At 43.5% G+C, this 24,751-nt stretch overlaps 2 protein-coding genes across 2 annotated transcripts; both read right to left on the reverse strand.

Annotated features, from left to right (window-relative positions):
* Window positions 1-19: 19 nt before the first annotated feature.
* LOC133486790 (trichohyalin-like) lies at window positions 20-14,423 on the reverse strand. Its single transcript, XM_061792431.1, has 12 exons — window positions 14,257-14,423; window positions 12,135-12,257; window positions 9,560-9,624; window positions 9,383-9,446; window positions 9,065-9,299; window positions 6,924-7,110; window positions 6,717-6,846; window positions 4,853-5,244; window positions 2,860-3,053; window positions 2,622-2,794; window positions 698-917; window positions 20-633 (listed from the first exon to the last, which is right to left on the reverse strand). Exons 5-12 carry the CDS (start codon window positions 9,259-9,261, stop codon window positions 462-464), a joined length of 1,665 nt encoding a protein of 554 aa, XP_061648415.1. The 5' UTR covers window positions 9,262-9,299; window positions 9,383-9,446; window positions 9,560-9,624; window positions 12,135-12,257; window positions 14,257-14,423; the 3' UTR covers window positions 20-461.
* Window positions 14,424-14,507: 84 nt separating this feature from the next.
* Window positions 14,508-19,629, reverse strand: LOC133487205 (uncharacterized protein KIAA2012 homolog). Its single transcript, XM_061793407.1, has 5 exons — window positions 19,354-19,629; window positions 17,915-18,046; window positions 17,690-17,812; window positions 14,734-14,962; window positions 14,508-14,662 (listed from the first exon to the last, which is right to left on the reverse strand). The coding sequence occupies exons 1-5, from the start codon at window positions 19,453-19,455 to the stop codon at window positions 14,508-14,510; spliced, it is 741 nt and encodes a 246-aa protein (XP_061649391.1). The 5' UTR covers window positions 19,456-19,629.
* Between the last annotated feature and the right edge of the window lie 5,122 nt (window positions 19,630-24,751).

Below are 24,751 nucleotides of genomic sequence, written 5' to 3' on the forward strand. Positions count from 1 at the left end.
TTATTGACATACATGGTCAATTAAAATATAACATGAAATGCTGTAATTATACGTACAATATATTGTTGTTTCATTAATAAGCGAAAGGTGGCACGGCGGATGACTGGTTAGCACATCTGTCTCACAGTTGTGAGGTTGTGGGTTCAAATCCGGCCTCGCCTGCGTGGGTTTTCTCCGGGAACTCCAGTTTCCTCCCACATTCCAAAAACATGTGTGGTAAGTTAGTTGGAGACTTTAAATTGCCCGTAGGTGTGAATGAGAATGACTGTTTGTCTAGATGTGGCGACCCGTCCAGGGTGTACTGCGCCTCTTGCCCACAATGAGCTGTGACTCTAATGTACTATAGAAAATGGATGGATGGATTCCAATACATTACTTGTCAGGGACCTGAACTTGGACTGACCCATTTGACAGGATACACACTTTCCATCATCACGGTCATCAGAGATGGAGGTGAATGATCACGGTGTTATGCTCTCATACGTTTTAGTAGGCTTCAGGTCCGGTAGCTGTAACAAAGTGAAATAGGAGTAGACCCACGGCCTGGAGATCCCCTGCGATTGTTCCATCCCCTCGGCCTCCAGCAGCAGGCCCCTTTTGAAGGCCGTCTTCTGCTGCAACTGCGTCATGTGCCTGCACGGAAAACGTGTAAGCAAGACATGATAATAAACACACTCAAAAACACTACTTGATTTACCTGGCGAGTAGCTCTGCCTCCACCCTGGACTCTTCTACAGCCCTCAAAGCTTGTTCTTCTTCCCTCATTCGGTGCTCTTCCTCTTTGGTCCTCCTGTCCTCCTCCTCCCGCTCCTTCATAGCGAGGTACTTGTCTCTCTCACTCGCGTCCATCTCCTGCAAGCGTTTGCACTCCTCTTCCTGTCTCCTCTGCTCCTCCAGGTGGAGTCGCTCCACTTCCGCTACAAGTAAAGAACCGATCTGAACCGATAAGTGTGTGGACTGGGAACGAGCCGCATATTAATGAAGTGTACTTTCACTGGAAAAAAACAAACACCTCTTTTTGTGTTTGTTCATCAGGCCACTCTGAAATGTGCAGTTTTATCACACAGCACAATGCCACAAGTTCTGAGGGAGCGTGCAATTGGCATGCTGATTGCAGCAATGTCCACCAGAGCTGTTGCCTGTGAATTAAATGTTCATTTCTCTACCATAAGCCCTCTCCAAAGGCGTTTCAGACAATTTGGCAGAACATCCAACCGGCCTCACAACCGAAGACCACGTGTAACCACACCAGCCCAGGACCTCCACGTCCAGCATGTTCACCTCCAAGATCATCTGAGACCAGCCACCCGGACAGCTGCTGCAACTATCGGTTTGCATAACCAAATAATTTCTGCACAAACTGTCTCAGGGAAGCTCATCTGCATGCTCGTCGTCCTCATCGGGGTCTCGACCTGACTGCAGTTCGTCGTCGTAACAGACTCGAGTGGGCGAATGCTCATATTTGATGGCGTCTAGCACGATGGAGAGGTGTTCTCTTCACGGATGAATCCCAGTTTTCACTGTTCGGGGCAGATGGCAGACAGCGTGTGTGGGGTCGTGTGGGTGACCGGTTTGCTGATGTCAACATTGTGAATCGAGTGGCCCATGGCGGCGGTGGGGTTATGGTATGGGAAGGCATATGTTATGGGCGACGAACACAGGGGCATTTTACAGTATTGATGGCATTTTGAATGAACAGAGATACCGTGAAGAGATCCTGAGGCCCATTGTTGTGCCATACATCCACGACCATCTCCTCATGTTGCAGCAGGATAATGCACAGCACCATGTTGCAAGGATCTGTACACAATTCCTGGAAGCTGAAACCATCCCAGTTCTTGCATGGCCAGCATACGCCCCGGACATGTCACCCATTGAGCATGTTTGGGATGCTCTGGATCGGCGGATACGACGGCGTGTTCCAGTTCCTGCCAATATCCAGCAACTTCGCACAGCCATTGAAGAAGAGTGGACCGACATTCCACAGACCACAATCAACAACCTGATCAACTCTATGCGAAGGAGATGTGTTGCACTGTGTTGGGGCAAATGGTGGTCACACCAGATACTGACCCCCTAGACACCCACAATATAGCAAAACTGCACATTTCAGAGTGGCCTTTTATTGTGGCCACCTTAAGGCACACCTGTGCAATAATCATGTTGTCTAATATATATATAGGCGGCACGTTGGACGACTGGTTAGAGCGTCTGCCTCACAGTTCTGATCCATCCCGGCCCCGCCTGTGTGGAGTTTGCATGTTCTCCCCGTGCCTACGTGGTTTTTTCTCCGGGAACTCCAGTTTCCTCCCACATCCCAAAAACATGTGTTGTAGGTTGATTGAGGACTCTAAATTGCCCATAGCAAGCCCAGTTCAGGGCTTGCCCCGCCTCCTGCCCAATGATAGCTGGGATAGGCTCCAGCATGCCCACGACCCTCGTGAGGGGAAGCGGCTAAGAAAATGTATGGATGATTGGATATGTATATAGTCTCTCTTTGTTTTTAAATGTTTCCATCTGTCTTTTATTTTCTGTTTTGTGTGCTATATAAAGAAATTTGCTTTATGTATAGTATTAGCAGCAGCAGTCGTAAATTCTTCTTCTTATTATTATTATCTCACCTTTCCTCCTCCCTTCCTCCTCCTCTCTCATCTTCTGCAATCGCTCCATCTGTCGCCTCCTCTCCTCTTGACGCCTCCTCACCCTCTCTCGCTCCGCTTGTTCCCGTCCAGCTCGCTCCTGCTCCTCCTCCTCGCGCCTCCTCCTCACCTCCTCCTCTGCAAGTTTCCTCAGTCTGAGTGTGGAGAAAAAAAGTGGCAGCAGAAAGCCTTTGTAACACAAACCAACAAGATTTCTCACCGGAGATGTTCAACTCTCCTTCTCCGTTCCTCCTCCAGCTCGGTCCTCATGTTGTCCTTTGTCCGCTTCCTCTCCTCTTGCAGCCGCATCCTTTCTTCCTCCTCTTGCTCCCTCCTTCTCTCCAATTCTTGCCTCTGTATATCGGCTCTCTCGGCCTGACGACGAGCCTTCTCTTCCTCATTCCTTCTGGAGGCCTAAAACCCATGCATTATGCCAACGTCTTTTAAAGTTGTTTGAATGCATGGGCAATTATTTTCTATGAATATGTGTTTCCCTCAAGGCTGCTTACTATACCCACTGTAATACAGGGATGAGACAAATACTAAATAATATTTAACGATGATTGGTCAACTCTCCAGGATGTATCGTAGATTGTTATCTACACTATGTAGCTATTTGTCTATATACCTGTCTATCTATCCATCCATCTGTCCGTCCGTCCGACCAACCAACGGCCCACCCATCTGTCTGTCTCTATCTATCTATCTATCTATCTATCTATCTATCTATCTATCTATCTATCTATCTATCTATCTATCTATCTATCTATCTATCTATCTATCTATCTATCTATCTATCTATCTATCTATCTATCTATCTGTCTAATTTGTCAGCGATAACAATATCGAGATTTTGTACCACCACTTAAAAAACAAAAAAATAAAATCGTATTGTGAGTTACTCAGCAATTCACAACCCTATGTAATACAGTTGAACCTCAAAATTTTTCCCATTAAAAATATGCGAAGTGAAGTATTAGGAAGACTTGTTATGCTTACTTTGACTTGTTTGTTAGTGCAATGCTTGCATCATCTCACCTGTTTGTTTCACACCTTGTAAAGTGTAAAACCTGTGACTTTGTGCGTGTGTCTGTGTGTGTGTGTTTGTGTGTGTGTGTGCGTGGTACATTCACACCACCACCACCAGACACACACACTCATCATTATTGCATCATCATCACATCATTCCTTTTTGTTGTATTCTTCCCAATAAAAAGTAATGCAATAATAAATATGTATTTTTTTTTAAATACATATGAAAGCATTCTATCTATCTATCTATCTATCTATCTATCTATCTATCTATCTATCTATCTATCTATCTATCTATCTATCTATCTATCTATCTATCTATCTCTACAGTATCTCTCCAAATATACTGTATATGCTGTGTTGTGCAATACTTGCTATCTGGATTATTGGAAAAAATATCACGATAACTTTGGGTGGATTGTCAGCGATAACATTGTTACCAGTGCTCATGAAAACATCTGATTGTGAGTTACTCAGCAGTTCTCACCCCTTTGTAATACATTTCACCCTCAGAATTGTTTTGATTAAAAATAATGTAAAGAGGGATAGTCTGTTCCAGGCTCAATCTGTCCCCATCATAAACTCTATTAACTTAAAATGCTATTTTTAATCAACATTTTGCTATTATTAACTGTAATACAGTATATGTTTGAGAATAAGTAATCCACTGTCTAGTAAGACTTTAAATAAACTAATGAAAATAATTTACCCAACAGAGCTATTCTGTCACCTAATGGCATTTTATAGGTATTACTGGACTTATAAGTCTTGTGTCATGTATAATAAGTGTACAGTCAGCCTCCGCATATTTATGGTTCGGCACTCCTGAATTCACCTACTCGCAGAATTTTGGTGTTTTTGTTCTCAGGCCAATAGTGATGTCTATCCATCCATCCATCTTCCATACCGCTTATCCTCACTAGGGTTGTGTTGGAGCCTATCCCAACTGATTCTGGGCGAGAGGCAGGGTACACCCTAAACTGGTCGCCAGCCAATCGCAAGGCACAAAACAACCATTCACACTCACATTCACACCTATGGGCAAATTAGAGTCGCCAATTAACCTAACCATGTATGTTTTTGGAATGTGGGAGAAAACCTATTTTTATGATGGCAAAGGTTGACTCCCACTCGTCAATTTCACAAACCATACAAGGTCTTTTCAAGTGCTCCCAAACTACCTCGGTCTTTACCAGGTTCAACATCAGCTGCTCCTCGGTTACCATGACGGTGGAGCACGATGATGACAGTTGACCTTGAGAGGATGTGAGGACCCTCCTATCGGCCGATAGACCCTCACAGGAAGATCCCGGTGAGCTCCTCACATTGGTGCCCAAGGACACAAGTGGAGACCTTTGGAAACTAACTGATTGGACGCTGCTGTCAGGGTTGTGTTTGTCATCACTGGAAAGGCGCTCAGTGTCGTCTTCTACACTGGTGTCAGCTTTTGTTTCGTTGGTGAAGCTTTTGGGGGATTTTATGTCAAGTGCGTCGCATGTTTCCTGTTCGGTTGCCACCTCCTCTTTCTCCAGACCATCTTCTAGTTGTTTATGTGAGGGAACATTAAGATCATCTGCAAATGTGAAGGAAAAATAAGAATATTTATAACATTCTAAGTCATTCTTTTCACTCTTACTTCGTGCATACTCAGACTGCACAAAAGTATTGGGACAAACATTAAAATTAATCAGTCATTCACGTGTTCGGGTTACAGAAGCATATTGCTACAACAACAGAAAACAAATGTTCAGTATCATGTTATAACATGATAAAGTTCACATTTTAGCGTGTTAAATTTCACGTTGTCAAAGTGACAGATTTCAGATTTTAGTGGATGGATGAAGTTTCAGGTTTTAAGGTGATAAGATATCAAGTTATAATGTGATAAGCTCCACTTTCGCATTCGGCAAAATGAAATGAAGCATTTCCTTCCGGTTCAGGTCAATGGTGGAGCCCTATGAAGTGACGTGTCTTCTTCTTTTGTCTTATAAATCAAAGTTACTAGCTATGTAACTACACTGCTCTTTTGTATCAAAGGCCAAGTGTTTAAACAAAAAAAAATAATAAAAAGAAGACACAGTTACGAGAACCGGAAGATTGACTTCATTTTGTTAAGCCTAATGCTGAAGTCAAATTTAGCGTTTTAACCTGACAAGTGTATCACATTATAACGTGATACTGAACTTTTTTTCTTTCTGGTACGGCAGCAATACACTTCCACAAAGCAATACGCTTTTTGGGAAAGACGACTTATTTCAATAATTCTTACACACTTTGTACAATTGTATTCGTCAAACTTTACGGGAAAGGTTTGGGGAATGTTTCACAGTGCAAAAAAAGCAATGTCTATGAAGGCATGCTTGAGTTTGATGTGGAAGAAGAGTGTCAAACAACATTTTGTGATGAACTACAACGAAGATTGGAGGTCCATATTAGTGAACTCTGACTTCACTAATTCCCCACAGGCACAAATTTTGGAGAAAAACCTACACAATGCTGCACATTGCCAAAAAAGGACAAAAAAATGCTAACTTGAGGTAGTGGGATTTTCCCATTAAATGCTACATGCCATTAAAACACGATATTCTGTCACTAAAAGGCTGGATTAGGAGATGAACATGTTATGTTTGGCCTCAAAAACACTATTTTAACATTAAAACTATTGAACGAGAAAAAAAACCTATTTCCTCAAAAAGCTACACTTTTTAGTTAAAATGCTCTAGTAGGTCAGAAAATAGTCACGTTTGGTCACGTAAATGTCATATTTGGGAAATGTTAACTTGATCACTAAAAGACTATAACAGACCATGAAAATATATTTTTGAATGGACATAAATTATTACAGAGAACTTCACTTTTCACCTCTGGTATTTATTTAGATGCAATGTGTCCCAATACCTCTGTTCAAATAATTTATGAGTGTACCTTGTAGTTCCACAGGGATGTGTTTTGGGTCCATTCGTATACAGTATGTACAGTTTGACCACTACTTGTCCTTACGCCCAATACTTTTGGAGTGTATGTGATGATGCCGTGTCATCTTACCATCTTTGTTTTCTAGCTTCGCCCGTCGTCTTCTTCTGGTCGTCTCTTCCTGTCTTCCTTTTGCTTCATTTGCTGCTTCCTTTGTCCTCGTCTCACTGTTCTCTCTTTTCTTGATGCCTCTCTTCTTTTTCTGAAACAGCATCATTTGGTCGGCAAAAACACAAAAACAAAAAAAACAAACTGACAACAAACCACAAGATTCCTCACCGCAGATGTTAGTGTAGAATGTTCTTGTGTGTCTGTTGCGTTTTTCTTGGTTTGCTTGTCTTCTATGTGGCTTTTAGTCAGACGAGCGTCACTCTCTTCTTTCTTTTGCTTCCTCACATTTTCAAACTTGTTCTTCCTGGATCGCATTTGTCCTTCTTGTGACTCGACAGTTTCCACATCCTTCCCTCTATATGATCATATGACATTAATGTGAATGTACAGATCTTACACCATTAAATATATTGTTATCAACATTTTAAAGAGGAAGTCTCATTTTTTAAATCACTGCTGTTACAGAATTCATCAGTTTTAGTGCATCCATTGTATTTTCCCTACATCAGCCAACATTTACAGAATAAATAAACTATTCAGAGTTTTGTGGTTTATTGGGAATTTTCAAACTTTTATTTGAAATTTAGTGTTGCCCATATTTTGTACACATGGTTCAATTTGTTCTTTGAAAGAAAGGGCCCAAATAATCCTAAAATGGCCATTTCAGATTTTTTAGATGTACCAGACCGAAGTATTTTGACGTCAAAAATAGCACAGTACCATTTTTTTTTTTTTTAGTACCGGTGCAATGAAACAATGAGTCAGAGCCCTCAAACAATGAGTCCCTGCAACTCAACATCAGAGTACATCCATCCATCCATCCATTTTCTGAGCCGCTTCTCCTCACTAGGGTCGCGGGCGTGCTGGAGCCTATCCCAGCTGTCATCGGGCAGGAGGCGGGGTACACCCTGAACTGGTTGCCAGCCAATCGCAGGGCACATAGGAACAAACAACCATTCACACTCACAGTCATGCCTACGGGCAATTTAGAGTCTCCAATTCATGCATGTTTTTTTTGGGATGTGGGAGGAAACCGGAGTACCCGGAGAAAACCCACGCAGGCACGGGGAGAACATGCAAACTCCACACAGCCGGGGCCGGGGATTGAACCCGGGTCCTCAGAACTGTGAGGCTGACGCTCTAACCAGTCGTTCACCGTGCCGCCCATCAGAGTACAGATACAGTAATCCTCCACTATATGACGGTTGTTGCTTTCCTGTCCCGCTATATTGCAGATTTTTATTTGTATAATTTGTCCAATATTTTTTTGTTATCTCTCGCAGTATATTATGTTTCAGCCTGCCATGGTAGCAAATTTTTTAGGACAATAGATTTTCCCCAAAACTATCACGATAAACGATAGTATCGTTGATGATTTTTTTTTTTAAATTCAACTGATTCAATGATATTATAGAGCATAATAATTCAAGTACATCCTTTTTAAGAACAATTAACTTTCAATTCTAAATAATATTGACATTAGCATTGTAATGTACAACAATAAGTAAAATATATTAGATAAATAAATAAATAAAATCAAGACAGGCTCTGTCCGCAAAAATTGCACTTAAATAAATATTAAACATTTGGCACAAAGGTATAGAGTCATTAAGCTACTAAAGACATAGTAAACATAGTTGCTTGGCACCGAGATGGCAGAAGGTTGTGGCAAAGCAATACTTTGATCGCTTTGGCAGGAGAATAAAAACAGCGAATAGGCGAGTTTTCAGCAAATAACAGGATAGGTTAAAATATGTGTGAATATGCGAATTTACAAATACTGAACTGCTAATACGGGGGCTTCACTGTATTTACAATATGCTTCAAAAGCCATACAAAAGGGATGCGTTCGTTTTAATTTGGCTTTTTTTTTTTTTGTCTGATGCCACTAAAGACCAAAAGTGTGACGATAACCATAGAGCGAGAAATGCTGCGAAGTCGGCGAGCATCTGGGCGCTCAATAAAATATGAAAAATGAAATTAATTAAATATCAATAACATGCACATATACATATTACCAAGCAGATGGTAACATAAATAGGTTTATGCACGACTTGTTTCAATTCCAGCAATTAAATATTTAACACCATTGGGTGACAATATTGCCATGCAAACACCTTACTCTTCTGGGTGTTTTCAATAGGTGAGTCGTTATAGTTTATTTTTCTCATACTTGTATGACAGTTAGACCCTAGAACAGATTAATTCACTTTCAATTATTTTCTGTTGGGTCAACCAGTGTCACAGACAGCATAATTCCACTTTGAAAGCTCCACTTTACAATTTAATTATTAATTTAAAATTCATACCCGAGTCCAAATTCCAGGGTGTTAATTGTGTTGTTCCCAAACTGTCCTGAACTGGCTGGTGGCAGATGTTCACCCTCCTTTTCCCCTTGCTGCTCCTCACTGGTGCCTCCTGCAGGCTCCTCCAATTGTTCCCTTGGTGAAGATTTCCACACTTTGTTTTTAACATCTTGTTTCTCTTCCCACTGTGTTTTTTCCATTGGTTCTGCTTCCTTTTTGTTTTCATTTGTTGCAACCACTAAAACAAGAAGAGCTGACTTTAATACAATGGAAAAGAGGATAAATTGATGGTGGATATACAGTACCGTATGAATGGATTACCTAAATTGACATAGCTGTTGGGTGGTCTTACATCCGTCTCTGCAGACTTATGAAGATCGAAACACTAGTTTAGCAACAATTAATACAAAATATTGTTTAGATGCCGCAGATGCTAAATGAACAAAGCTGAGCTTCGTTAAAACTTCACCAAATTGTAAATTAGTGGGAAAAACTCACTGCTTCAATCGGTGCACAGTAGTGAGCATCGCCCGATGGTACATTTAAGTTCAGTTCTCCATCTTCTACACAAACAAAAAAATAATAAAATTGGTATTTACTACTAGTACTAAATGTAGCTACTATTTAACTCCAAATTTTAATGGCGTTTTTCTTATTCATGTTTTTTTATGTTTTATTTGATTGACTCTGATTGGTCCATATCATAGTGTCTGCTTGGGGCGGCCAAGCATTCATAGAGACGTTGCATCCTTTATTTATTTTTACATTTATATGCTTCTCCCACTTCTGTCCTCCCGCATCCGGCGAGGGAGTGCTGTGAGCGGCCATAGCGTCGATCAATGTAGTGCAAATAAAGCAAATGGGCTTTCGGTGTGTAAAAATCACTGTGAAGCACAATTTACCAAGAGTTGGATTGTTGGCCCATTAATTGGGAACGTGAGCTGAGAGGGGATGTGGATTAAAATAAAAAGAGGGGGGATCTTTTCAACTCGTCATCCACTCCCATTCATGTGAATTGAAACTCCCGCGACAATCATTGCTGGTGTCAATGACTGCAAGCTTTGCTATTTCATCGACCACAGTTACATTAAATAATGGAAATTCTGTATATTTAAGAATTGTTGTAAAACACAACATACGTATACTTGTAGAGTGTATTTATATGGCTGAGACTCGCTTGCTTAAAAACCCGGAAATGCCGTTGCAGTTCAGCTGAGTTGAGTGGGTGGGTAATTGAATTTTAATTGCCAAAACTACGTCACACTGTCGGTGGCTTCAAATTGACCCGTTTTGCAAGCCTTATGCCACTTATTGACTTTTGTATTCAATCGACAACCTTCTACCAACTCATTTTGACCTGTTATGCATAAAACATGATTCTGATGGAAGGGGACCGTTAAGGCGTGAAATCTAGAATCACATCAGTCTATAAGAACTTGGGTTTGTACAGAAATTTGATCCAGTTACTGGGAAGAGACCAACAGTTTGCTCCCCTGAAAGGAGACATGAAGAAATACAAAGTAGTTTTGAGTTCTTGCAATCCCTCAACAGCCTTGGATCATGCATAAAAAGTACGAATGACGTATACAGTTGTTGCTATTGCTGCACAGTGCTAATTAACGCTACTTCTTCTTCTTCTTCTTCTTCTCCTTTCAGCTTGTCCCATTAGTGGTCCCCACAGCGTATCATCCTTTTCCATGTAAGCCTATCTCCTGCATCCTCCTCTCGAACACCAACTGCCCTCATGTCTTCCCTTACGACATCCATCAACCTTCTATTTTGTCTTCCTCTAAGTCTCGTGCCTGGCAGCTCCATCCTCATCACCCTTCTACCAATATACTCACTCTCTCTCCTCTAGAGGTCTCCAAACCTTCAAAGTCTGGTCTCTCTCTAACTTTGTCTCCAAAACATTGAACCTTGGCTGCCCCTCTGATGAGCTCTTTTATACAACCTGGTCAGTCCGAGAGCGAACCTCAACATCTTCATTTCCGCCACCTCCAGCTCTGCTTGTCTCTTCAGTGCCACTGTCTCTAATCCGTACATCATGGCTGGCCTCACCACTGTCTTATAAGCTTTGCCCTTCACCCTAGCAGACTCTTCTGTCAGACAACACATTCATAATGTATAATGTGCCTGTGCATGAAAAAGCAAAGTTTGTGACCAGAATGTACGTTCAAATATCCACACTTTCTCTTTAATTCTCACCAGCATCCTCTCTCTTTAACAACCTACTTCTTCCTTAACTCTTAAGCTATCTTTTTATGGTTTAAGATATGTGATCAAGTACAATAGATTGTATATGGAGCATCCAACGCCTATACAGGCTCGCTGTTCAGAGCGTCCATATATACAATCGCTCAATGTGCGGGGATGCGTCGGCAACTCTTATTTTTATGCGATGGTTCGGTCTAGTCAGGTTCGACCACGTTGCACAGTGTTCGACAGGCTTTAGGGTTAATGGCATTTACATTAACGCCGCCACACTTAATAAGTCACATACTTTTTTTCCGTCTGGGAGCAGTTGAGCGTGTTCTACCGGGATACAACAGCCAATCATAGTGCAGCGGTGCGTGTCCTGGAGCCAGTAATATTGGAGCAGGGCGTGTCCTTCCAGGAAAATGCGCTGGATTCCTAATAATGTTGGACGTTCCCTATCCGGGTTGTCTCAATTGTAATTTGTTTCGTCTTATGTAAAAGTATTTCTGCTTTTGTTAATGTGTTTTCTGAAATGTGTGTTTCGGCTTTTGTTAATTTGTTTTCTGAAATGTTCAAGTGTTTTGGCTTTTGTTAATTTGTCTTCTGAGATATAAAAGTGTTTTAGGCTTTTGTTAATTTGTTTTCTGAAATGTTCAAGTGTTTTGGCTTTTGTTAATTTGTCTTCTGAGATATAAAAGTGTTTTAGGCTTTTGTTAATTTGTTTTCTGAAGTGTAAAAGTGTTTTGGCTTTTGTTAATTTGTTTCCTGAAATGTAAAAGTCTTTCACAATTTGTTATATTTTGCACTTCCAAGCCACCGTATGAAACAATATTTTACCCTCAACCCACAGTTTGGGAAATTTAGGCAATTGACTCACCTTGCTGGTCTGTGTCATTGTCACCAAGAAGTTGGTGTTGGTAGTTGTCATAGAGGGACAGTTGAATAATTTCTCCGTCAGGACCAAGAATCAAGCATCCAACGGCTTGGCCGTTCTGAAAATCTTAAAAGCAGCCATAATATTAGGTATGCCTGAAACATCTAATGAGCTCCGATACAAAAGCCTTGGTAATTCTCCTTTTATGTTAAAATCACAGTGCTCAAGAAGTGTTGTGTTATGTTATGTTATGTTATGTTATGTTATGTTATGTTATGTTATGTTATGTTATGTTATGTTGTGTTGTGTTGTGTTGTGTTGTGTTATGTTATGTTGTGTTGTTATGAATGTGCACTGTGATTGACTGGCGACCAGTCCAGGGTGTGCTCAGTCTCTTGCCAATGTCAGCTGGTATAGGCTCCAGCACACTGATTATTTGTTTTGTGTTGGGCTATTTTATACTGCGTTGTGTTATTTTATGTGGTATTGTTTTTTTTTTTTAATTCATAGCTATGCTGTGCTATGCTATGTTAGATTATGTTTCCCTATGTTATGCTATATTACAACCCCAATTCCAATGAAGTTGGGACGTTGTGTTAAACATAAATAAAAACAGAATACAACGATTTGCAAATCATGTTCAACCTATATTTAATTGAATATACTACAAAGACAAGATATTTAATGTTCAAACTGATAAACTATTATGTTTTTAGCAAATAATCATTAACTTTGAAATTTATGGCTGCAACACGTTCCAAAAAAACTGGGACAGGTGGCAAAAAAGGATAATCAAACAGCTGTTTGGAGCATCACAGGTGAACAGGCTAATTGGGAACAGGTGGGTGCCATGATTGGGTATAAAAGGAGCTTTCCTGAATTGCTCAGTGATTCACAAGCAAAGATGGGGCAAGGTTCAACTCTTTGTGAACAAGTGCGTGAGAAAATAGTTGAACAGTTTAAGGACAATCTTCCTCAACGTACAATTGCAAGAAATTTAGGCATTTCATCATCTACGGTCCATAATATCATCAAAAGGTTCAGAGAATCTGGAGAAATCACTGCATGTAAGCAGCAAGGCCGAAAACCAAAATTGAATGCCCGTGACCTTCGATCCCTCAGGCGGCAGTGCATCAAAAACCGACATCAATGTGTAAAGGATATCACCACATGGGCTCAGGAACACTTCAGAAAACCAATGTCAGTAAATACAGTTTGGCGCTACATCCGTAAGTGCAACTTGAAACTCTACTCTGCAAAGCAAAAGCCATTCATCAACAACACCCAGAAACGCCGTTGGCTTCTCTGGGCCAAAGAGGAAAAGAACCATCCGGACTGTTATGGATGCAAAGTTCAAAAGCCACCATCTGTGATGGTAAGGGGCTGTGTTAGTGCCAATGGCATGGGTAACTTACACATCTGTGAAGGCAACATTAATGCTGAAAGGTACATACAGATTTTGGAGAAACATATGCTGCCATCCAAGCAACGTCTTTTTCATGGATGCCCCTGCTTATTTCAGCAAGACAATGCCAAACCACATTCTGCACGTGTTACAACAGCGTGGAGAATGAAAAGAGTGTGGGTACTAGACTGGCCTGCCTGCATTCCAGACCTGTCTCCCATTTAAAATGTGTGGGGCTTTATGAAGCGTAAAATACGACAACGGAGACCCCGGAGACTGTTGAACAGCTGAAGCTGTACATCAAGCAAGAATGGGAAAGAATTCCACCTACAAAGCTTCAACAATAAGTGTCCTCAGTTCCCAAACGTTTATTGAATGTTGTTAAAAGAAAATGTGATGTAACACAGTGGTAAATATGACCCTGCCCCAGATTTTTTGGAACGTGTTGCAGCCATAAAATTCTAAGTTAATGATTATTTGCTAAAAACAATAGTTTACCAGTTGGAACATTAAATAGCTTGTCTTTGTCGTGTATTCAATTAAATATAGGTTGAACATGATTTGCAAATCATTGTATTCTGTTATTATTTATGTTTAACACAACGTCCCAACTTCATTGAAATTGGGGTTGTACATTATGTTACGCTATAATGTGCTCTGCTATGGTAGATTAAATCATGTTATATAATGCTATTCTATGTCCTGTGTAGGCATCTTTACCTCTCAGCTCCAGTGGGAGAACCCCCCTGACCACGCCTCTCGGAGCCTCGCTGGAGTGACAGGAATCCTGAAGATTTTGGTTATGTAAAAATGCTAAGGAGCTCTGCCTGCCTGGCCCTTTGCGTCCTGCAACGCATTCTGAGGCTCCTGGTGGGAGAGGCACAGACTCTTGGAGTAGAGGACAGAACAAAGCACATGGTAGCATGACATTATAAACACAGAAAAAAGATATTTTTTAAAGACACATAAACTTATATAATAATGTTCAGTTTTGATGCACCATCCACCGGGCCCAGCAGAACTTCTGATGATTTCTTAGACCGTTGTCCATGCTGTAACATCTCTTTGCAGAATTGTGTTCTTGTTTTGTCCCGCTCTGTTGCTTTCTTTTTACAGTTTATCTGTTCTGTATGATGGAAGAGCAACAAAATCTTACAGATGTCAAGTGAAAACACCACCATCATAAAGTTTTCTCACCATATTTTTTGACAGGGAGTAACAGAGGAAGAAGCAGCGGCTGATGATGGGAGTCCTTCTGACATTCTTGGAGTTGAAATCCTACCCATGCTGGTTCTGTTTGGACCTCCTGCTGAGTCCAAGTCCCACTAGCCTGCCCCATAGTGACGTGGTAGTCTTCAGTAGGAGGTAGATGCTGGTTGTGATGGATTTCATCAATGATGGAAGACTCTCTTCTTCTTCTTCTCACCTGAAACACCAAAGTCAACCACATCTCTACTGAACAAGTCTACAGGTAGGTGACTTTTCCCCCCTGCTCACAATTGAGTCCGGTACCGAAGAGAATATGGTCACACTAAATTTGGCATGGTGGGCACGTCACCTTCTCTGAGGGCTATTGCTTCAAGACCCTCCCAGCCTTGATCTTCTTAGTGTCCCGTCATGGCTTTGACTTGTTTTGCACCCTCGGCTTCAGCATCACGGCCATACCGAAGGTAACCACACCCCGGCCGCCAGGGCCACCCCTAACCAACGTGGCGCCATAGGCAAAACTTTATTTGGCGCCCCTCTCCATCAATGATTTACAAATGCTTACAAAAAAGTCAAATAGCAATAGTTTTTAATATTGGTTTTACTTTATAAGATAACAAGCGGCAGCACGGTGGAGGACTGGTTAGAGCGTCAGCCTCACAGTTCTGAGGACCGGGGTTCAATCCCCGGCCCCGCCTGTGTGGAGTTTGCATGTTCTCCCCATGCCTGCGTGGGTTTTCTCCGGGCACTCCGGTTTCCTCCCACATCCCAAAAACATGCATTAATTGGAGACTCTAAATTGCCCGTAGATGTGACTGGCTCGAGACTAGTTGGTGACCTAATGGCAACCCGAGACTCAGCTGGTTGCAGAGACGTCTCTGTGACATTTCCTTGAGACTAACCACGTCAGCAAGGATTTGCGCTGAAATCGAACATGTTTGATTTCATTAGAGACTTGTTGATGACATTTTCAAGTCTCCAAAAGGTCTCAGAGATGTTTCGGAGACATTGCTGAAACTAATTTTGTCCGTGACTGGGGAGATGTCTCTGCAAGGTCTCTGGGATATCTCCCAGACCTGTTGGAGACCACCAACAAGACTGAGGAGACATCACGGAGACCCAACCGCTACTTCACGGAGACGTCTCCATGACGACGCTTGACCCATTTTTGTTGTAAAGTCGTGACCCACTTTTGGCAGTAGGCTACATCAAACTAATTAGAAAAAGCTTTTGAAAATATATTTAATTTTTATTTTTAAATGCTTTTAATCATGTAAAGTTACCTTGTGTAGGTGTATGAAATGCGCTATAGAAATACATTTGTTTTGCTTTGCTTTGCTATACACTGTACATGTTGTCAGTGGCTATTTTTAAACTGAACATTTTCTTTAGATTTCCTGACTTCTAGTGTGAGGCAGCTACACGTTCTGTATCTAATATGTTCCATGTGGGAAGTTGGTTGCTGTAGCAGCAGAAAAATAAAAATAAAAAAATGTGTTCACTTTTGGGTCGCAACCCACCAGTTGTTGAGAATCACTGCAACTAGACCACGTGACTGAGAGCCCTGAAGTCCATCCATCCATTTTCTGAGCTGCTTCTCCTCACTAGGGTCGCGGGCGTGGTGGAGCCTATCCCAGCTATCATTGGGCAGGAGGTGGGGTACACCCTGAACTGGTTGCCAGCCAATCGCAGGGCACATACAAACAAACAACCATTCGTTCTCACAGTCACACCTACGGGCAATTTAGAGTCATCAATCAACCTACCATGCATGTTTTTGGGATGTGGGAGGAAACCGGAGTGCCCGGAGAAAACCCACGCAGGCACGGGGAGAACATGCAAACTCCACACAGGTGAGACCGGATTTGAACTCGGGTCCTCAGAACTGTGTGGCAGACGCTCTAACCAGTCGTCTCCCGTGCTGCAGAGCCCTGAAGTGTTTAAGTTATTTTATTGTGCCTTTACATATTTAGATTTGTGTGCAGTGTTTAAAATTATTTTATTGTGCCTTTACATATTTAAATTTGTGTGCAGTGTTTTTTTAGACACACAAATAAAAAATTACAAATGTTGTTTCATGCTAATTTATCATTTATATTATTTTTATGTTGTTGTTTGGCATGCAGTGACCCTGTATGTTATTAGATATATTTGATTTATCACTTCATATAGAGTATATTTGTACATTTAAATAGTGAGGATTCTATCAATTTCATGTTTTCCCTCCTCCCACCTATTTAGCAGAGCTCTTCATGTTACAACTCTGACTGTGCCGTGACGTCAAGGAGACGTTGCGGAGACGTTATGGGGCTAATTGTTTTTTCCACGCGACGTTGTCTTGGTGAGAGTGCAAGCAAAATTTTGGCATTCCGCTGTGCCAAGTCGCTATGACTGATCAGTCTCGGCAGTCGCGGCGACGTCTCAGCCAGTGACAGAGGCCCTTAAAAATGGTCACCTTGTTCCTGTCTCTTTCTCTCTCTGATATTGAACTATCAGTTTGCTTTGAGACAAAACAAGATTTTTGGAGGAGGGAGGGGGACGCCAATTGCATAAAGCAGAATATAACTGCCTGTTCAGGTTTGTATATACAGTATGACCTCGCTTCAGAAGAACAATTTCAGGCACTTCTTAGCAGCCGCCAAACTGGTTGTCTCCTTTCATGCAAGTTTTTATTATATTGTAGCTCTCATTTTTTTTAAAGTGCTTGTTCTGTTTCTTAAAGAATTCACATGTGTTCATGTGACAATAATACCAACATATAATTAATTCAAGGTAATTTGGGCAAATGTGTTATTTCTGAAGGGTGAATCAAACTGGTTGCCTTTCGCATTAAACAGTACCCAAGAAGTAGCTCTTTGTTTTAAAGTGACTGCCTTAGACTGTGCAGGTGTACGTAATGAAGTACACTGGGCGGAAGGCAGAGACGTTGTGGTCACTTCTTGCTCACCTGAGCATTCTGACGCAAGATGGCGTCCGGCCGGTGATCTACTTCCTGCGTGTGTTGACGTGGGACCCGTCTCTTTCTTTCTGATGCCTGTGATCCAGATTCAGTTCCGAGTGTAACTAAGCCCTGCAGACACAGGAGAGAAATCTTTTGGTTCAGTCCTCACAAGGTCGAAGGACTTGTGGGAGTCTATTTTTGGGGGGGGGGGTGAAGAGGGGTCATTTATACTCGAGAGTAGAGAAGGAGAGGCCCCCGGCGAGTGCTGTATGTCTTTGGGATGGTCGAGTCTTCGCTCCTGAGCAGGCTTCCGCTGTTGGTCATACGCAGCAGAGCATCATAGGATTTCCAGATGTAATAGTCCTATAGCGCCAGGGTTATAGCTTTTTAATGACAGTTTTAATGATTGAAGTAGTCCTCATTTAAAGCTATAATATCAAAATCGTTAGGATGCAAGCTGTCTACCATAGTAGTCGTTGTCCGGTGAGCTGAAAGGATTTATCTTATGGAAGGATCAGCCAATCAGCGTACACCTCTTATTTTGTGTTAGCTTCAAGTTGCTAACATTATACACAAGAATGACCATATTAAATTTCATATGATGTTTTAAAAATGCAAATGAGCGCAGTTAGCATTTAGGATGTACTGTACATTCATTGACATGGCTTCTTTAGCGTTTGACCATGTCACGTAACACACATCAGATTCCAAGCACATCTAATCACTGATTTTTCTTTTTCTTTTTTAAAAACAAAATGTGTTCTTCTTCACATATCAGCTTAAAATTGAAAAAAAAAAAAATTATAAAAAAAAAAAAAACAAGCACATGGACAGCAACAGTATATACATTTGAATGCTGCAGATTGGGTGTGCAAAATTAGACTGTAATGACGGGTACAATTTGTACACCTAATATTTTCACCTAATATTTTAGTTGTTTTTTTTAAATGGTTGAATTCATTAAAAACATTTAAAATCAACCATTTGAGGGAAACAATACAGTAGCCAAAGTACATCTCAGCTTCTCAGCCATATTCTACGAGGTAAAGACAATGTTCTAGGTATAGTATGGACCTAAATTTTCAATTCATTCATTTTCAATTGGTAATCGAAAAACAAATATGACTTTGCTCAGATCAAAAATAAAAAGTTTTAAAACAGGCAACAGAAGACATCCCATTAAATATTAAAATTAAATTCAGTTCTGTGGCCCATTTTTCCATCCATTCATGCATGGATGGATGGATGGAAGGGCCCATTTTTCTACTTTTTTTTAAATCTATGCAAAAAATTGCAATTTGAAAAATCGGGCAAATTTTCATTTTTTATGTTAGATTTAAAAAACAAAATAATGATTCAAATTTTCATTTTTAGATGAATAATAATAATTAATAATAACTAATAATACGCGGATTCGCCATGGTTTATGGGAGGATTTTTTTGTATTGATATTTTGTCATGTTTTGATTTTTACATGATTATAGATGATGCCCTAATTGGCTCTGCTGTATGTTTAATTTGACTTTTGTTTTGCAATTATGAGAAAAATCCAAATCGTAATAAATTCAGCGTGAGCGATAATAAGCATAAATGATAAAATAAATTAAGTGAAAGTTAATGCTTACATCTGTAATGCTAACATTTCAAGTGAAATTTGACACGTGGGGCACCTGTGGCGTGAAGCAGACGTCCAGGCGGCCATGATCGCCTGCGCTCGCTGCGATGACGCGACCGCACCCCCGACTCAGCGGCGACAGGGACAAATCCTTCATGGTGTTACTTCCTACAGTAGCTCATCTAAAACAGCATTCATTAAACTAGCTCACACATTCCAAGGTCAGTGATGTTATAATCCTGCACATAAATCCTTGGATATCCTTAACGGTGGAAAACTTATTGTTGAGAAAAGGACAATGGACATACCTGCTGCCTCGTCAGTTTGGGTCAGCGCATGAGTTCTTGTTGCTAGGATGTGTGATTCACTACTTTGTGTTAGCGTTGCCAAGCTGCAACTGCTTGGATTAACACACAGAGACACACACGCACGCATATGCACAAACATTTAGAATAGGAATGTCCAGGAAGTGTTGTGATTGTGCAAGTAAAAGTAGGGTCATCTTTGTGGACTAATTCTGTACCCACTTCACGCGAGCTGTGTGGATGTATAATACAGACAAATATATCTAGACATGCATATTAATAGATCAGATCATCCGTTCATTTATTTTTCATGGTGCTTATCCTCACTAGGGTCGCGGACGTGCTGGAGCCCATCCCAGCTATCTTCGGGGAAGAGGCAGAGTACACTTTGAACTGGTCGCCAGCCAATCGCGGGGCACATATAAACAAACGACTATTCACACTCACATTCACACCTTAGGGCAATTTAGAGTCGTCAATGAGCCTACCATGCATGTTTTGGGGATGTGGGGGGAAACTGGAGTACCCGGAGAAAACCCACGCATGCACGGGGAGAACATGCAAACTCCACACAGGCGAGACCGGATTTGAACCCGGGTCTCAGAACTCAGAACTATGAAGTAGATGTGCTAACCAGTCATTCACCGTGCCTCCTTAATCAGATCAATTAATTCTAAATGTTCATTTTCTCACCATGTAAGGTCCAAAGAGGCATTCCTGGATTTACAAGCCCATCAAACGACCTTTGAGATGAATTGGAAACTTTCCATGCATAGACACACCAAAATTGTGGATGATACATTTTTTATTTTAACTTCCTGTAGGGGGAATGAGTCCCAAATACCGTTGACCCATTTTGTGTATCTTGAGTGGAGGCCTACTGGTCAATATTTTAGGTCCATTCATTTTCTATTAAGTTTGATTCTTTGTAGAAAGTCTTCCCTGATCGTTGGGTAACAACTCCACATTTTTTCCACTTTTAAGACTTCCTGTACATGAGTCCCACTACTTTTGTCCATATGGCGTATGAGAGGAGGTCCACATGGCAATGCTTTAGGTCCATTTGTTTTCTATTAAGTTTAATTCCTTCTTATCATTGTAGAGCAGTGATTCTCAAAGTGTGATAGAAGTATGACTAGTGGTACATGGTCTCTCTCTAGTGGTATGTGAAAGAATCACTTAAGTACATCCATCCATACTTCCATTTTCTCTACCGCTTTATCCTCATTAAGGTCGCAGGCGTGCTGGAGGTTATCCCAGCTATCTTTGGCCAAGACGCGGGGTACACCCTGAACTGGTCGCCAGCCAATCGCATGGCACATAGAAACAAACAACCATTCACGCAATACATTCACACTGACAGGCAATTTAGAGTCTTCAATCAACCTACCATACATGTTTTTGGGATGTGAGAGGAAACCGGAGTGCCCGGAGAAAACCCACGCAGGCACAGGGAGAACATGCAAACTCCGCACTGATGGGGCCGGGATTTGAACCTCAGAACTGTGAGGCAGATGTGCTAAACAGTTGTCCAGCGTGCCGCCCACTTAAGTACGGTTCAGTATATAATTTTATGTTTTTTAAATTATAGTAATACTTAAAGAGATAAATACTTTTTAGGGCGGCATGGTGGACGACTGGTTAGAGCGTCAGCCTCGCAGTTCTGAGGACCCGGGTTAAAATCCGGTCTCGCCAGTGTGGAGTTTGCATGTTCTCCCCGTGCCTGCGTGGGTTTTCTCCGGGCACTCCGGTTTCCTCCCACATCCCAAAATTAATTAATTAATTGGAGACTCTAAATTGCCCGTAGGTGTGAATGTGAGTGCGAATGGTTGTTTGTTTGTATGTGCCCTGCGATTGGCAGGCAACCAGTTCAAGGTGTACCCCGCCTCCTGCCCGATGACAGCTGGGATAGGCTCCAGCACGCCCGCGACCTGAGTGAGGAGAAGCGGCTCAGAAAATGGATGGATGAATGAATACTTTTTAGTTGGTACTTGGTAAAAACATATTTGAGGCCCAGTGTTGTAGAGTATCTTCTCAGAAGGGGGGTACGCCTCCACGTCCATCCATCCATCCATCTTCTACCGCTTATCTGAGGTCGGGTCGCGGGGGCAGTAGCTTTAGCAGGGACACCCAGACTTCCCTTTCCCCAGCCACTTCATCCATCTCTTCCGGGGGGATCCCGAGGCGTTCCCTGGCCAGCCGAAGGATGTGGTCTCTCCAGCGTGTCCTGGGTCGTCCCCGGGGTCTCCTCCCGGTGGGATGTGCCCAGAAAACCCCACCAGGGAGGCGTCCGGGAGGCATCCGAATCAGATGCCCCAGCCACCTCATCTGGCTCCTCTCGATGTGAAGGAGCAACGGCTCTACTCTGAGATCCTCCCGGATGACCGAGTTTCTCACCCTATCTCTAAGGGAGAGGAAACTGTGGAGGAAACTCATTTCGGCCGCTTGTATCCGGGATCTCGTTCTTTCGGTCACGACCCACAGCTCGTGACCATAAGAGAGGGTAGGAACGTAGATCGACCGGTAAATCGAGAGCTTCGCCTTTCGGCTGAGCCCCTTCTTTACCACAACGGACCAATACAAAGTCCGCATCACTGCAGACGCTGCACCGATCCGCCTGTCGATCTCCCGTTCCATTCTTCCCTCACTCGTGAACAAGACCCCAAGATACTTGAACTCCTCCACTTGGGGCAGGATCTCATCCCCGACCTGGAGAGGGCACGCCACCCTTTTCCGACTGAGGACCAAGGTCTCAGATTTGGAGGTGTTGATTCTCAGCTCAGCCGCTTCACACTCGGCTGCAAACTGCTCCAATGAGAGTTGGAGGTCACGGCTTGAGGAGGCCAACAGAACCACATCATCTGCAAAAAGCAGAGATGCAATACTGAGGCCACAAAACCGGACCCTCTCTACGCCTTGGCTGCGCATAGAAATTCTGTCCATGAAAGTTATGAACAGAATCGGTGACAAAGGGCAGCCTTGGCGGAGTCCAACCCTCACCGGAAACGAGTCCGACTTTGCGGACCAAACTCTGACTCCGGTCGTACAGCCCGTATCAGGGGGTTCGGTACCCCATACTCCCGAAGCACCCCCCACAGGATCACCTGAGGGACACGGTCGAACGCCTTCTCCAAATCCACAAACCACCTGTAAACTGGTTGGGCGAACTCCCATGCACCCTCGAGGACCCTGCCAAGGGTGTAGAGCTGGTCCACTGTTCCACGGCGAGGACGAAAACCACACTGCTCCTCCTGAATCTGGGATTCAACTTCCCGACGGACCCTCCTCTCCAGCACCTCTGAATAGACCTTACCAGGGAGGCTGAGGAGTGTGATCCCTCTGTAGTTGGAACACACCCTCCAGTCCCCCTTCTTAAAATGGAGGACCACCACCCCAATCTGCCAATCCAGAGGCACTGTCCCCGATGTCCACGCGATGTTGCAGAGGCGTGTCAACCAGGACAGCCCTACAACATCCAGAGCCTTGAGGAACTCCGGGCGAAACTCATCCACCCCCGGGGCCTTGCCACCGAGGAGCTTTTTAACCACCTCGGTGACCTCAACCCCAGAGATAGGAGAGGCCGCCTCAGAGAACCCAGACTCTGCTCCCTCATGGGAAGGCGTGTCGGTGAAATTGAGGAGGTCTTCGAAGTATTCTCCCCACCGGCTCACAACGTCCCGAGGTCAGCAGCGCCCCATCCCCACTATACACAGTGTTGATGCTGCTTGCCCCTCCTGAGACGTTGGACGGTGGACCAGAATTTCCTCGAAGCCGTACGGAAGTCTTTCTCCATGGCCTTACCGAACTCCTGCCATGCCCGAGTTTTTGCTTCAGCGACCACCAAAGCTGCATTCCGCTTGGCCAGCCGGTACCCATCAGCTGCCTCAGGAGTCCCACAGGCCAAAAAGGCCCGAAAGGACTCCTTCTTCGGCTTGACGGCATCCCTCACCATTGGTGTCCACCAATGGGTTCGGGGATTTCCGCCACGACAGGCACCGACCACCTTACAGCCACAGCTCCGCTCGGCCGCGTCAGCAATGGAGGCGCGGAACATGGTCCACTCGGACTCAATGTCCCCCGCCTCCCCCGGAACATGAGCAAAGTTCTGTCAGAGGTGGGAGTTGAAACTCCTTCTGACAGGGGATTCCTCCAAATGTTCCCAGCAGACCCTCACAATACGTTTGGGCCTGCCACGTCGGACAGGCATCTTCCCCCACCATCGGAGCCAACTCACCACCAGGTGGTGATCAGTTGACAGCTCCGCCTCTCTCTTTACCAGAGTGTCCAAGACATGCGGCCGCAAGTCCGATGACACGACCACAAAGTTGATCATTGAACTGCGACCTCGGGTGTCCTGGTGCCAAGTGCACGTGTGGACAAACTTATGCTTGAACATGGTGTTCGTTATGGACAATCCGTGACGAGCACAGAAGTCCAATAACAGAATACCACTCAGCTTCTGATCGGGGGGTCGTTCATCCCAACCACGCCCTTCCAGGTCTCACTGTCATTGCCCACGTGAGCATTGAAGTCCCCTAGCAGAACGATGGACTCCCCAGCGGGAGCGCTTTCCAGCACCCCCTCCAAGGACTCCAAAAAGGGTGGGTACTCTGAACTGCTGTTTAGTGCATAGGCACAAACAACAGTCAGGACCTGTCCCCCCACCCGAAGGCGGAGGGAGGCTACCCTCTCGTCCACTGGGGGGAACCCCAACGTACAGGCGCCGAGCCGGGGAGCAATAAGTATACCCACACCTGCTCTGCGCCTCTCACCGTGGGCAACTCCAGAGTGGAAGAGAGTCCAACCCCTCTCAAGAGGACTGGTACCAGAGCCCAAGCTGTGTGTGGAGGCGAGTCCGACTATATATATATAGTTGGAACTTCCTTCCCTGCCAGAGAGGTGATATTCCACGTCCCAAGAGCCAGCTTCTGTAGCCGGGGATCGGATCGCCAAGGTCTCCGCCTTCGGCCACCGCCCCCGACCCCTATGGCCCCTCCCACAGGTGGTGAGCCCAGGGGAAGGGGGCCCCATGGGTGCAGGTCCGGCCACCAGGCGCTCGCCTTTGAGCCCCACCTCCAGAGGGGGGCCCCTATATCTAGTCGGAACTTCTCGACCTCACACACCAGCTCGGACATTCCACGTCCCTAG

This window comes from Phyllopteryx taeniolatus, chromosome 12, assembly GCF_024500385.1.
Source record: "Phyllopteryx taeniolatus isolate TA_2022b chromosome 12, UOR_Ptae_1.2, whole genome shotgun sequence".
In the NCBI taxonomy this organism is placed as follows: Eukaryota; Metazoa; Chordata; class Actinopteri; order Syngnathiformes; family Syngnathidae; genus Phyllopteryx; species Phyllopteryx taeniolatus.